The following is a 17,009-nucleotide window of genomic DNA, read 5'->3' as shown; positions in this document are numbered from 1 at the left end:
TTTTAAATCTTGGATAAATTGATATTTATAAGTTCCATTTGGGATTATAAATTAGATGACATGATTTTCTCTGATACTTATTGTATTTACAGTTCGCATTCAATTTCATATATTGGCTTCAACCATGAAGAGTCAAATCAACGGAAATAACATCATGACTTTTTTACTCCATTTATTGACTCACTTCCAAAGTTGAAAAAATATAGATAAGAATATTCTTTCGACTGTAAAATTGATTGACAAGCTGAATATAAATTATGGTATGTAAAAGGAGATTTAAAATATAAAAGAAACAGAAAATGATCATTCAGAGAATCAAATGTTGTTTTACTTTTTATTATTTTCAAGATGGATCATACCAATGAAGGATGATAAGAAACAGGTTGAAGAATACACATACATGCCCATGTTCTTGTGCATGCAATACTTTATGTTAAAAAAAGACTCAAAGATATTTGTTGATACACCGTACAAAGAGGATATTAGTGTGATAACCAGTAAGTTCAAAGACATCATATCGAAAATACCAAGTAAATCGCAAAAAGCAGCTGCTATTAAATTGATAAATGAAGGTGAAGAAATGTGTTTCTATGAGATTTATATGTTGATGCCCAGTATAATACCTATAGAGTACATTAAACGTGTCAGTGGAAATTCTAACAATGACATCAATTCTAGAATTTCTACCGTAGAAGAAAAGAATACAAATCAACGTTTGGATTCCACTAAAATTGAAGAATGTAGAGAATGCCATGAAAAGGAATGTGTTTGTTCACAAACTGTAAAACTCTTTAATGATTTTCTATCGGAAAATTTTTTGAAGGCTGGCCAAGATTTTGAAGCTGCAGAGATTCCAGATAAAGGAATTTCATGTTTTAAATTTGAAAATGTTGAGAATGAAAGATTAAAAGAATTGGTAAAGACTATAAATGAAGTATGGAAAAAATTATACAAAAAAAATAAACAAGATCAAAAGGGTTCTACAACCAGCTTTATTAACTTAAAGCATCCGTTTGTGATTCCAGGTGGGAGATTTCGCGAGATATATTACTGGGACAGCTATTGGGTGAATAATGGAATGCTTGCGTGTAAAATGGAAAAAACGGTATACAATAGCATATTGAACTTTGTTGATTTAATTGAGTCTTTTGGGTTTATTCCAAACGGAACAAGAAAATACTATAAAGGTCGATCACAACCCCCAATGTTTATTCAAATAGTACACGATTTTTATCAAGAATATAAGAAAAAAGATGAGTATAGAAAAGAATGGCCAAGAATTTTAAGGGCTGCCGAAACTGAATATAACTTCTGGATGAAAGAAAGAGTTAAGGAATTCGATTGTAGGGGTAAAAATTATAAACTCAACACATATTCAGTGGAATCAAATTACCCAAGGCCAGAGTCTTTAACTGAAGATATGGATACTTTGAAAAACTTGGTTGAAAATTTGGAAATATTTGGAGACACCAAAAATGCATCTGAAACTTCAGATATCAAAAAAATGCTTAAGTCTGGAAATTTCAATCCAAAATATCGGGATGTTTTTAAAAAAATTGAAGTGGCTCTTTTCTCGAATATAAAATCTTCAGCTGAATCAGGGTGGGATTTTTCAACAAGGTTTTTCAGAGATGGCAAGAATCTATATAGTGTTTGTACGTCCGAAATTATTCCAGTAGATTTAAATTCGATTCTATACAGGAATGAAGTCTATTTGAGCTATATGTTAAAGGATGCAGGGGATAGTGCAAAATCGGAATATTTTAAGGAAAAAGCGGATAAACGAATGTTAGCCATGAATGAAGTGTTTTGGGACAAAGAATGTTGGTATGATTACAATTACAAGTCTAAAACTCATACGAAAGGAAGGTTTTATTTTTCCAACATCATGCCTATGATTGTTGACATAAAACCACCTGGTGATAAAACGATTTACGATGTCCTAAATTTTTATAAAAAAGAGCTATTCGGTTATGAAGGAGGTGTGCCCGTAACTGGAAAAGGTGAAAATACAGATTCACATTCTCAACAAAATGTTACTGATACCAAAAACAACTTTTTGCTTAAGGGTGATAATCCGAATATGAAAAATCCTATTCGAAGTGAAATTGAGGACGATCCCCAACAATGGGATTATCCCAATGTTTGGGCCCCTCATCAACAATTTTTTGTAGCATTTTTGCTTAAAAATAACGAAAAACAAATGGCATTACACGTTGCACAATCTTTTTACAATGACATAGTCAAAAATATATCGGATGGTAAAGGCAATAGGAATTTGTTATATGAAAAATACGATTGTGAAGATCCACAGAAAAAAGGTTCAAGCGGAGAGTATGAAGTTCAAATAGGATTCGGGTGGACTAATGGTACTATTTTAAGGTTCATAAAAGAGTTCGGAGACAATATATCTATAGAACGAAATTTCAAGAAAAATTGTGAGGGTCTGTATCAACGTTTGGAATATATGACTAAGATGAGGGCAGCTAACAAATCTTCTGCCATCGAAAAGAAATCTAAAGTTATTGGTGAAGATAAAATTCCAGTTTTAGGGGTAAAATAGCTGCATTATGGTGATGTGATGTACATGTTTCATGATTCCGCGATATTAACCTTTGAAAAATAAACATGTAACATCAATCAAAATTTTCAAAATTTATTTATATGTTATTTTATATTTTGTTACTATCCAATCTTGTGAGAATAAAACCAACTTTTTATCTATGGTTCAGATTTTAATAATATAATATCCCCTTTCATTAATTATAATATTTAAGAGTAATCGAATGTATTTATGAATTGGTTTTATCCTATTGATTTTTTCTCATTGGTTAAAAAAAGCTTAATTTGGCATAATAGGGAAAGACAAAGTTAAGTTCTAGCAATCGCATTCCTTTTACGTACTTTATAATTATTAATTTAAAAAAAATTAAATTACTATTTAGTCCCCTCCCTTAGATGCCTTTTTAAAATTAATAGAACCTTATTAGGCTCAAAAAATAGAGCCATGGATATGTGATTTCAATTTTTCTTTTTAAAAACCCTTTCTATACATCTTATACTTTCAATAATTATTAAATGACTTATCTTCATAACTCTTTATTTTTGATATGTCATAGTTTTGATTAACACTTCGCTATTCTTAATATATGAATTTGTAAATTTATCAAAATATTTATTTTTACATGATATATCTACGGTTTACTTTAGAAGTATTTATTTATCAACTTATATATGATTTGAAAGAATTTTACCATAATAAAACAGGAATCATATTATTATTTTTTTATTTATGGGCCATATTTATAGTCGTAATTTTAGTTTTTGTTCTCAGGCACAGCTTGCTTGATTCTCTGTACACACAGCGTATTTATATTTTCGGCTATCTTCTCCTCTCCAAAGTCTTCTTCAATACCCCTCCTTCTTTCGAGACCTATTAATTCATGGGTTTTTCTCAATCCCAAGGTTTGAAAAACAGGGATCATATTATACTAATAAATATATAAATACATATAAGGTGAAAATATTTTAGTAGAAAATGATCCTTATAGGACAGTCTGCAGACAAAAACGCATTAAAAACTGGAAGATTATCGAAAAAGCAATAAATTTAGGAAAATACAAAGATACGATATTATTTCTTTGCAATGAAAATATGTTATTATTTAAGTGCAAACGAAATTATGTAATTGGCGAGCTTTTTACCATAAACTAGTTTTTATAAAAATTTATAATTAATCTGTGCTGCATTCGAAAAGACACCATTAACATCCATTCGGTATCAAATGGCGCAAAATATAGGATGTACAACATTTATTTAGTTTATTATCTTTAAATTTTACAGGTTTTTTTCCATTTGATTTTTAGCTATTTAAATTTGTTCAAACAAAATTTGTGATTTATGTATAGAGCATGATTGTTTAATATTACCTTTTATCATAATCACAATCTTTCTCAATACATTTTCTTCTTTAAAGACTCATGTTTTCAATTAGTTTATGCAATCCTATTTTTTGTGGGTACGTATCTGCATCAGTTGGCATTTCTAGCTGGTTTATATACTACATAAGCCCATAAAAAGTTTATAAAAACTAGATTTTAATCATATAATTTGGGAAATAGCATAAGAAAATTCTAAATACACCCAATTTGTTTATTTTTTCACATATGACACAATTTATAGAAAATTATATCAGTGATGAATGAATTTTTATATTTAATTTATTCTATGAACTACTAAGATAAATGTTTGAAAATGCTAAGAAAATATTGCGGTTGAGAACTTGTGGCTGTAAAATAGCCGAGCGAATAATATAAATGGAAAGAACGTATATTAGAAATATTGCTGCTGATACATTAAATATTATAATTGGATAAAATTTATTGTTTTAAAATAGTGGCGTCTTTTCTGAACATATATGAATGATAAACATATGTAGTTAACTGCCAAAATACCGTGTATAATACCATGATTTAAAAATATATTTTGCAGACAAACAACTTTGTTTCCTATCAAGAAATTTTATGTTCTAACAAATATGATGATTATTATCAAATATAAGTATCATTGAACCAATAAAATGCCATATGAGTATTGGCTAAGTGCGAAAACGCAATGTTATTAGTATTTTATCTTACATAAGCGAATTACGAATGTAGTTTCGACTGCTAAAAAGACAATGTAATGCCCATCAAGAAGCTTTTTATAATATAAAGCCGTTTTTATTTTCAAACAGAAAAGGGATTCTAATTAAATTGAATCAATAAAAGTATCCCCTCGTAATCTTAATAGTAGAAAAACCCCTCGATCGATAATTAATTAAGATCAAAATATTTATTTTAAGTTCATTTGTAGAGATTTGGAATATTTTGTTTCTAAAATTCAAGACGAATCTACCTAATTTTTTACTTACTCGTATATATTATCTTTTTAAGAAGTTCGCTTATGACTAATATGAACTTTTGCTTTTCTGATGCACTCATGCATGTGGTTTTACACATTTTCTTTTTCCAGTTTGATCTCCGTAGATTAATCCAATTTTATCTGTAGCTAGTCGATATGGAGGGTTATGAGATTCTATCTACTTTCCTTCGCTGATGAATTATGCTACCACCACACCTCTACACTTTACCCATGTTATTTCTGAACGTATAAAGCTTCAGATAATGTTCAGGCTCATTTTGAGCACTAAACCAAGTAATTTTATAATTTATTCTCGACTATGAATCTTTTTATGATTATATTTTCTAGTTTAGACAGACTGCCCCTTGCGGGTATTTCTTATTTTGAGTAAATACATGTGAATCTGAGATTATTTACGATTGTAACTCAAGCGAACTTTTAAAGCGTTTCCTTAACCATCAGTATCACCGTACCTCCGATGCAAAAAAAATTCCTCGATTATAAATTTGAAAATTAATATGATTTTACTGTTTTATCATATGAATTTTTCTTAAATTTGAATCTAGTCAAATATATCTTCGTTTATCTAAAGTTTATTATGATCGAAGACAAAGATTTTTAACCATTAATCTCGATGTTCCTTCCTTGCACCTTTATATTTTCTCATGCCATATAACAGTTTATTATTGTACAACACAAAATTTTGAGAATTAAATTAGGAAAAAGATACAAAAAATGATAAATATGTGTTATCTTATTTGTCATAGTTATATGATATTATAATAGCTTTTCCATTTATCCACATATATTTGTGAACCCCTGCTGAGTACTTTCTTAATGGCATCTATGTTGGCAGGTTACATTTTTTTCAAATAAACTGTAGCAATTCACTTGCTAGAGTATTCGCTTGTCATTCAATAGTCTAATCCCAGGTCTGATATATTTGTCCCCTTCCATGATGAGACTCAATTTTGTAGTTGAACATTGTTTCATCATATTAAATAATGCATACAGGTCGGTGTATTCGCTTTTTTCTATTACTGTAATTTTTTTATTATGTGAAATTAAGTTATTGATCTTCCGACGTATCTTTGATAGCTGCTAGCAAATTCACTTATAGTTCTTTAAGAAGCCTTTTAGAATGGAAGAATAGATATTTTAATAATTTTTTGATTTCGATTTTAAATTTACTTAACCATGTGTCTTTTCTGTTAGATATGGAGGTTTGATATACCTAACAGGTGTAATTAATATACCAATACACATAGCGATCACAACTATCTTTTGTAGTTTTCGCAGCCAATTGGTAAGCTTGTTTAATTACAAAAACCCTATATGGCATACTTATGCAAGTTTTTCTTAATTCTATAATAAGCAATTAGACAGTTTTCGATTTTGATTCAGAATTATTTAAAACATTAGACATTTTGAAAGCTTTTACAAATTATCTACAACTTGATAAAAATGAATCACCCCATAGGGTTGGTATTTTCTTATACACCCATAAAATTTTTCTAGTATGCTCACCTGACATATTATAGGTATGTTTTGAGTCAAACAATCCTGTATAACATTTTAGGGAAAAACTATTCAGTTTAGGAGTATGTAAAAAAAATAATCACCGATAATAACTTTAACTTCCAATTTATAGTGTATATATCTTGGACGACACAACAAACGTGGTAAACTATATTAAATATAAATTTTATGATAATTGTGTTCCAATGATAGCATACGATGTTAAGTATGTAAGTAAGTCTTTCTATCTCGCAAAAATTTTCTCTACACAGAGACGGACCTCTATTTGTTTAAATACATAATAACCTATAATATGTAGATTCAATTAAATTCTTTGCGAATTTAATATGAATCTTGTATCTAATTAATCTTTTTACTGCTTAATGTGATGCATAAAATCTTCAAAAATACATACATTTAAATGATTTAAATTATTGTATAGAAATTTTTAAAATATTTTTTTCTTTTGTTATTCTCATTAAATCATGTACTTTTGCATGATTACAAAAGTTACTATAATTAGATTCAGTAATATATAAATGAAATTTCTGATTGCCGATAAAATATCGTCCCTTGTGTTAAGATTGTATAATTATATCAAGATTTCTACTCAAGAATGCAAATTCCATCCGGTAAAGATATATAGAATACAAAAGAAAGCAATATGTTGTAGTCTAAATTATTCGATTAAATATTTAAGCACTGTCGATACACGTATAGGAAAGTTATATGTATGATTTCTACAATTTTAAACTTTTTTTGATAATAACACCTGTTAAGCACTTATCATATGATTTAAACATTTCTAAGTTGAATTCCAATCGTCTATCCTAATAAAATGATTAAATTTTAATAGCAGCGATTACACTATTTTTCAAATCCAATAATCGAAAAAATATTAGATTAGCATTCAAGCATAATTATACCATTTTTTGTCCTCGAAGACATACTAGTTGCATAATCACTACAAAAATTATTTAGTTTTCTTCACAGGTAAGAAATATGTTTCAATACCTAAAATTTACAGATATTTTCGTATTTTTCATACTGAAACCAACACACACATTGCAGATGACTATCTATTGTACCATTAAAATAGAAAGTTTCGTTTCACTTCTTATTTATGAACAGCTTTTCGAGTATCTTGATTATTATATTTTACCAAAACCCATCCTTGTTCATTAAGTATCAGTTTAACTGTAATAGAAGCGAATAAATAATTATTTGTTTTTTCTCTGCTCATTCCAGGTGCTGGTTCTATTTTTAAATAAACTAATAATAAAGGTTACCATTAAAAAGAAAAACTAAAGTTTATATGTTTTTATGCCAGTTTTTTTAAGTCAACCCACCCCCTTTAACAGCAGATTTCATGTTAATTATAACCTTTGCTTTCATAAAATTTCCATAATGGAGGCTTCAACGTCTAAATTTATATGCAAATCATGTTTTAACTATTAATATGTATCTTATTGCGTTTAGAAAAAAAACTTTATGAGAAAATATGAATAAATATAGTTTAAAAAGATCGAGTAATATTTCAAACCCTGCAAATCGATACAATAGATTCTGTGTATTCTTCTAACTTTATATGTGCATGAAATGCATCTGCTGTGCAAAAAAATAGGTAGAGCATTATCAGTTTTTATATTTTATCTTTATTTTGGCTATAAATAGAATGTAAAAGTTATTTTAATTATATTCACAGAAGAAAATATTGAATATTTATCATAAAGTTACATGTACTAATTGAATTTATACAAACATAGAATTTTTGTTACTTTTTTATGCAGCAATATCTCCGCAAGATAGATATGCCGTTTTTGATGTATTATTTTTCTTTGTGCTGCATCTTAATTCAAAATAAATTTTCGTATAAATAATTTGATATATCTAAATATATGAACTTCAATACATTTTTAGAGTAATTATCGTGTTCATACTAGCAGAAGCTGTTAATTTGGTTTTTAAGTTTTAAATGCACTGAGCATTGTCTTACATTCAAATTATGTTTCTTTGTTTGTGCGATTAGTGATATATTTACTACTGTGATTTATAATTTTTGTGGACAGATTTAGTCGATTGCTTACACGAAATTCTTCTCTTGTGATTTTTGTAATTTATAGACTTGGAATATATCTATGGAAGCAAAAAATATTATTAAACTTACAAAAACAACGGGATTTGATTTTTATGAAATCAGGGATGTATATTTATAAATTTTATAAATTACTTTTGCATTCCCAAAAAATATTAAAATAATAAAATATATGAAAAAAGAATAATATTTCTTTGAATCAATTTATTTTCTGGCAACTATAAGTTGTTTAATTTCGGGTAAGATTTTAACAACTTGTATATTAAGATAAATATTACATGCAGCAGGATTTTATGTATGCATTTATGTTCTCTTTTAGAATTTCGAGATATCTGATTAACAGTTGTATTTTATCTATGGAATGACTGATATCTAACGATAAAAATTAGGTTGTATTAGGAAATACTATAAATGATGTATTTCAGATCAATAAAAAATACAGCACATATATTAAATATCAATTTTTCAGGACTAATCTAATAAAAACCATATTCATTGTATTTCCAGGGTAAATATAAAAAAATATTTAATATTGTTCAAACTATGACGAAAAAATTATTTAATTATTTACCTTTATGATTTTTTTGGTTGATAATTACTACTTTTTTACGAAATATAAGTTAAGTGCAAATTTCTCCGGCTACACATTTTATCCTTACTTTTTAAAGAACACGATATATTACATGATCATGCAAAGCATATAACATCGTATCATGTTCGCGTAATGTACAATTTAAATTATTAAAATTTTTTTTTTCATGAAATATTCAATCTAAAGTAAATATAACTAGGATTCGAAGGTTTTATTATAGTTCGTGCAGTAATTTATTTAAATTAAGAAATGCATAGAAAACAGTGTGTCTGCATACTTTAAAATGTTAAATCTGCACTTGATTTTACTTTATAATATCATAAAAAAGGATTTATTAGAATCATACATTGTATCTAAAATTTTAAATTTATCGTGATCGATTCTCATGCAAGTTTGTAAATAACAAATAATGTGAAAAAAAATATAGATAGTTAGTGTTTTGTTTTTATATATAATCATGTTTCAAATTTAGATACTTAACATAAATTACGGATAAAATAACCTTTTACATTTACTTTTATAGCGGAAGAAAGATATTTTCATAGAATTTAAGTTATGTTCTCCTAATGGGTCGGGATTCAACGACAGCTCTGATCTAGGATTTTTAAAATTTTAATAAAAATATGTATATATAATTCGTTTTATCAAATAAACGAATAAAATTATCATACAAATTTCGTTATAGTTCAGTTTAATTCTAAATTTTAAATTATAGTAATCTATTTTTTGTTGAACTGGTGTTTTTTTATCTCAAATTTGATATCGTTTTCAATGCAATTTATATATATTTAAATCCTTTTTTTTGTTATACTATATATATGGTGTTTTTCATATATCGCCTTTTTATTTTCTATTATAATTTAAAATTGCAATTTCTTTTAATCTTGTTAACTGAAATAAACAGCTGCTTATTTTTATACCTTTTTGATTATTTCAAAATTCCATTGGTGGGCAATGAGCTATGCTTATACAATAAATTGACCAATAGATATATAAATTGTTTTTATCTCATTATATAAATATTTAGCCGAATCATAAATGAGCGCAACTAGAAATTTTTCCGAAGCAGCAAATGCTCACAATCATTTAAATACACAATATATTACTTTTTTTATTTACAATATTAATAAATTCATACTGTAAATAACATAAAAAACTTTACAAAAAACATATATCCCCTTAAAAATGTCTATAACAAGCTAATAGACTTTTTGGGGTCTGATCTTGTCTTTATAGAAAAATAATTTATTTTTTTTATTCCCCATAAATTTAAATACCAAATATCTAAATCTAGCGAACTTTTTCATTTTATAAATTTAATACCTAAATAAAATTCAGTCCTAATCAGAAGGTGATTTTCACATGATGCTTTAAAATTCCAAATTTAATGTACTTAATTTTATTGGTGTTTTATTACTTTTGTGAATTTCACTTCATATTTATAAGAGATATTTCTAAACTGCTGCATCTCTCTGTGAAACTCCTTGAGCAAATCTTGTCATCCGTAATCACCGTGAATTGAGTTCTTTCTCATAGGCGTCAGCCATTATATGGTGCGAATGAGAATCTGTCCACTTTTTATCGCTAAGTAATACATATTGAAACCAACTCTGTACTTACTTATGTCCTTGGTGAACGGTGTAGAATCTTTTTTAATGCTGGAGGCACAATCAACGGCCTACACAGCAACACTCTATTTCTATTAGCATGTCAATGCTTTCTATTACGGTTTATCACTGGCCGCCTCTTTTAAATATTTTTCTTTGGAGTAAATTCGTTATTTTACCAGTGTATGGGGGTGTGTGAAACAGCGACTACTTATATAAGCGCCGACTTGTAAACCATTCCACCGCTCTGTGATACTTTATAATTTAATTCTTAATAAAAACAATAATTCACATATACTGCTAAATTGATAGAGGGAAACATGTTATTATCATATTTTCAAGTATTTATGCACCGATAAATCTTCGAGTCTGGAAAATTATGTACTTTGATATTGAAACTATCCTAATCCATATACAATTAAAATCTGTTGGATTTGTGACTTTTGTAAGGAGTAAAATTTTTCAATCCTAGCATATGAAAAATTTTTCAACTTTCACAACCCTAATAAAAAAATGCAGTTTTCATCCATGTCACTCTTTTTGCTACTTTTGATCCATTTTGCCACGCAAAGTATGAAACCATTAAACGAATTGATTGAAACATATGAGAACAGAAAAAAATTATATAGTGATGATGAAATAGTGATGATCATGATGCGAATGGATCGGGTTGAGGCACCTATGGATAATAACCACTGGAAAGACTACGATGCTTATATTAGCATCATTCATGTTATGAAAGTGGACATGTTAGATGAAATCAAAACCGAAGTTCGTTCTAGGTCTGACAAATCTAACCATCTGATAATTCTAAACAAAGAACAAACCAATAAGTTTATTGCTGAAGAACAGAAATTAAACGCATATTTTGGTAGAAAGAAAACACGATTTGGTACCGTTCCCGATGAACAAAGTCCGTGGTTTGTCTTAAATGATGAAGAGGCGTATCGTCTTTTCGAAATTTTGAAAATGGAGAATACAAAAGAAGTTATGTAATAATTCATACATTTTTTCCCAATTGATAATAAATAAGGTTTTTATAACACCAAAAAATTCTGATATGCGTGATTTTGGATCAAGTATAGCCAAATAAAGAATAACTCATTTATATGCTATATTTAATTAATAAATCTATCTTTTAATAAAACCAAAAGAATAAACCATCAATTTTTAAGATGATAATGTTATTTAACCTATTTGATTTTTTTAAACTTCTATTCGTGTTTTAAGTAAAATAAGTGAAAAAAATTCATCAATTTTTGTCCTTTAGAGACTTTCCAGAAAATATTTTTTTTAAAAGAATAAATTCATATTTTAGAAGTTCATGGACGTATTTTGCTTAAATTGGCGTGAATTTTCTAATACTCGATTCTGCATCCCTGAACTATAACCTAGGATCCCCTAACCGAATATATTCTAATTCTAAGTTTAATTTTGTCAAAATAGTATTTTTATCTGTAAACTTTTCAATATATTAAGTAATTATTTATTTGTAACTGTTCACCCTACGATTCTCTTTTTTAACATTGTTAGATTCTAATTACACATAAAATTTCGTTACATTACTCGTCAGCTATATTTAGATCTCGTAATGAGGATTTCAATTTTTTATTGACTATCAAACTTGCATGCAGTCTGATAGATGTCAGGAACAATAAAAATATAATTCTGTAAGATATTTTGAAGTCTTAATTATTATAGTATTTGCATCTATCGTACTTTATTTAGTTAAACGACAAAAAATTTCAAAAAAAATATGAACTCGAGTATGCATGGACAATTAAACATCTGATAACTATTTGATCTTGTGGATTTCTTGCAGTGCTTCAACAGAACTCTATAAAATAACAGAAAAGTTGCGAAATAAAATCTAATAAATAACATACAAGTATATTTCAGAAGTACAATATTTATATTCAGCGAAGATAAACAAAACTTCTTATTAGCGCCAGCTTATTTTCATTGAATTCCTTTCTAAAAAAAATACAAATCTTTCTAAGATGCATATTTATAATCGTAAGCTTAATTTCAAATAGTAAGAATTAATTCTTTCTCACAAATTTCATATTATAAAGGTTTTTTTGCAAAAAATATTTGCAGAAATTAAAATCATAAACTGAATTCCCAATTTATTTTATGGAATAGTATGTGGTTCAAGTGTAGTCAATAAAGCTTTTTTAATTTCTAAACTTGTGCTCTATACATTTGATTTAAAATTGGGACATATATGTCTTCGATATATTTTCTGTTGTTTTTTTTTGGTGTGAGAAGAGATTTGAATATCCAAAAAATCATTTTTCTTAATGTATTTATCACCGTATATATATAGTTTTTACAATATAAACAAAAAAAATCCAATTTAAAGTTAACTTTTGTAAATAATTATTTTTATAATGCAGCTTAAGATGTAAATATCTGATTTCCGAGTTTTCAAATAGCAACATCCTTAAACATTCTAAAATACAAATTAAAATTTAAAAATTTTTTAAATAGACTTTAAACTTATAATAATCTTATTATAAAACTTAAATGAAAAAATAAATGTATAGCATCAAATATATATATGTTAAATTAAAAAAAAATTGATACAATTTATGGAAAAGCCCTGTTTTCAGTGAATAATAAACCACATTTTAAAAAATCTTAAATTAGCTGTATATTAACTTTTTGCGATTTTCTTTAAATATTGAAAAGTTTCCTTTCCTAATTTATATTTTTACCAAGATAAAGCAAACTAGTGGAAGCTAATATTACGTGAAACTCTTTTTGCGATATAATGAAACTTGAATTAGAATACAAGCAAAATTAAATCATATTAGATAAATATAAATGTATATACATGTTTATTTTGGTCTATAGGCAGTTAAATCTAAATATAATACAATAAAAATATGACCATTATTTAAATCTTTAATATATTATATATGGTTATTCAACTTACATTTTTCTATAATAATCACGGCTGAAAGCTCAATCTATTCCATAAATATATCCTCACCAGTAATTTATATTTTTTTTTGATTTTAGTAGTCTATAAAACAACATAAAATCATTTTAAAAAAAGCTTAAAACTAAGAAAATTAGCAATTTTAGTCTAAATAATATGTAATTGCAGCAAAAATTTATTTGAAGAAATTTTTTTCTGCTAAAACGGCATAATATATTGATATTTTGGGCATGTATCGGCATTATTGTTTATTTTTTATTGTTATATTTCTGATTTCAGAAAAAAGAAACTATAAATCAAGGTCCACAACTCGAATGCACTTATATTTGACTTTATTTTAAAATTCAAATGATTTGTTTTTATATTATTGTCATCTTTAATCTAATCATAACTATCGAAAAAATTTATATTTCCACCCTTTCACAAAAAAAATGTGCTTACTTCATTACAATTTTTTCAATGCTTCATCTAAATTGTATTATAAAATAAACATCATCTTCATCTTAGAATCCAATCCTGTCTGATAAATTCTCTTGGTTTTATATGGATGCTAGTTATATATTATATAAACAACACAAAAAATACTATAAAATTATTTTTATTTACATTATATTTAACATTTTTTTATTATCATTTGACATATATTTCTTATAATTAACATTGATCCCATAAATATTTTATAATTTTTGCCGTGAATTTTATAAGTTTTAGATCCTTTTTTCACAAAATATTTTGAATTTATTATACTCGTTCTCTTTTTTATAGTATTTTAATTGTGTACGAATACACATCTGCAAAAATCTTATCTAATTTTTCTAATATTTAAGGTGTTTTATATATAATCATATAGCAGGCCATTGAGCAGCTTATCATACATTAAATCTTTATTTTTCCTTTTTCCCCTACTGGTATAAAATCACAACAACTTTATTTTAGAATCCTATTTTCGTCTTTATGAATATACCCTCTCTAATTTTACCCGCATTTTTTATTATACATATATTTTTGTACCGATTTACTGTCATCTATCGCTTAATTTAGAGCAATTTATCTTTATACTTTATGTGGAGAATTTTAAAGTAATATCTATAATTTATTATACATTTATATGTATGGAAATCACTAAATATCGGAATTCAATTTGCATAGATTATTATTATTGTTTATTATAAGGGCTTTTTCTTTTGGAACTTAAAAAATACATTTTCGATTTTCATTAATTTAATTTTAACCGAAATTTAATATTATCTTTTTCCTTTTAATCGTCATCTGCATATCTTTTTTCTCATTGCGTCTAGATTATCTGTTTTAAACGTTCTGGTATTTAATATGAAATCACAGCATGAATTTTCTTGATATAAATATCCTTTCCAATTATATTTAATTCTGGTTCATATTTATATTAATTTAAAGACCTATGTACTGTTTTTAACTAAAATATGCGTTCATTAAATTCATTTTTGAAATTTTATATTCCACAAAGTATAAAAAACATCGCGTTTACGGTACAAAATATTTCTGCTCTATAGTAGTCAGAATCTTTGATGCACCCGTAATCATACAAGTTTATCATGATTATTATTTTGTAATTCAAATTGAAACATAGACATTCCTATTTCATTGGTTATCAATCAATATTCCTTTTTAATTCTTGCAGTTTAAATATACTAATCATTCTATATGCAAATTTTTACCTCTAGAGGAAATTTATGTATTTGAATGTTAAAAGTTTCAATTACCGCACAAAATTTTATATAAGAGGTAGATTGAATATATATAATAAATGATAAATTGACGAAAATCCTCAGATAGTTCAAAAAAACATTTAATTGCTGTTATATTCACATTATTCAAACAATATTAACTTAATGTTATTTAATTTTTCTTGCCTCTAATTTAGTTTCATTATTGTTTATGCCGGATCGCTTGCTTTTTTTTTTGAAAATTTCACATTTTTTGTTTTATTTTTACATATTTCATTTATAAAAACCATTATTTATTTGCTTAACTATCGTTTTTCAAAAAAAACACAAAATCATTAAAGCATTTATACATATTAAAATAACCTTTTAAATAAATAAAAAGACATTATATGCTACATAAGTCATAAGATTAAACTGGATTTACAAATACCAAAGAGATTGCACCAAGTAAATTCTTTTAATTCAAATTTGGACTTGTTTTTTCCCTCGGCTATATTGCACAGATATAAATCTTTATAGCTAAAAGAAATTCAATATAATTAGCTCGCAAATTGTATTCATTTTCTTTATATATCTGAACATTTAAAATGACTTTGGTCAATTTTTTAATTCAATTAGATATCAAACGATTATTATTATACTACATGCTTTAATTAAACTCCTAATTTTTTTTACAATATATAGCTGTTATTTTCTCAGTTCAAAAATTTTTCCCCATATTACAAATCCCATACTAGTTTTGCTAACTTTAAATATAAATGTTCAGCTTTCTGTGTAAACTCGAACACAAATTTTGCCAAAAAAGGTCTTTTTATTGATCTTTCGGTATCAAAAACATTTAAAAGCAACTTTATACGCTTATTAAATTATTAATACCTTTAAATCTGTTTTTTATTGTATATATACTATCTTACCCGCATTTTCTGTGCTTTTTTTGCTAAATCTAAATTACTTTTACAATTCTAAAGTTTTATTCCCAATTTCTTAGATTTAAAGGTTTTTTTTGAAAAGGTTTTGTAGTTTCTTATAAATTTTCTTCCCTCTAAAGTATATATTTACCTGATCCTTATGTTTTTAATCTATGCATTAACATGGTATTTCATCCTTGTTTTTCTTATTATCGCAATTTTTTGATTTATCACAAATGACAATACTTAATCCAATTGTAGTATACTGCCATTATTTTTGATTAGTAGCTAAATTAACGTACCATTAATAATAACACCACCCATATAAATTTTTGCTTTAAGTTTTATTGGTTTACTATAACTCCATATTTTCTTTCCAATCAACTCTTTTATAATTTTTTGATCATACTTTTATATAATAAATTTACTAGATAACTATATTAAGGCCAATGTTACTGCATTTTTTTTTAGCAACAATCATGGTCATTACTGGTTTTCAATCACAATTATATATTGATTTTTTTTATTCTCTAATATATATTACCAAAGTTTTCGCTTGCTTATATTTATAAACGTAGTTGTTCTAAATCTCAAGCATCATATATCCATCTTAATTTAGCCTTAATAATCTGTAATTATGACCTATAAGATAACAGAATTTCATAATTAAGCTAACAAAAGCTATAACAATTAATAGTACCTGGTTATGAAAATATGGTATAAAAGCAAAACTTTAG

General features: G+C 26.3%; 1 protein-coding gene across 1 annotated transcript; it reads left to right on the top strand.

Moving 5' to 3' along the window:
- Nucleotides 1-361: 361 nt before the first annotated feature.
- LOC147066572 (trehalase-like) lies at nucleotides 362-2,882 on the top strand. The gene is made up of 2 exons (XM_085955149.1): nucleotides 362-2,261; nucleotides 2,860-2,882. The coding sequence occupies exons 1-2, from the start codon at nucleotides 362-364 to the stop codon at nucleotides 2,880-2,882; spliced, it is 1,923 nt and encodes a 640-aa protein (XP_085811275.1).
- The last annotated feature ends 14,127 nt before the right edge of the window (nucleotides 2,883-17,009 follow it).

The sequence above is a fragment of the Rhyacophila brunnea genome, unplaced genomic scaffold, assembly GCF_057557595.1.
Source record: "Rhyacophila brunnea isolate RB1 unplaced genomic scaffold, BYU_Rbru_1.0 scaffold_49, whole genome shotgun sequence".
NCBI classification, from domain to species: domain Eukaryota; kingdom Metazoa; phylum Arthropoda; class Insecta; order Trichoptera; family Rhyacophilidae; genus Rhyacophila; species Rhyacophila brunnea.
The sequence above is the reverse complement of the archived record's forward strand: the minus strand, read 5'-3'. Positions and strand labels throughout refer to the sequence as shown.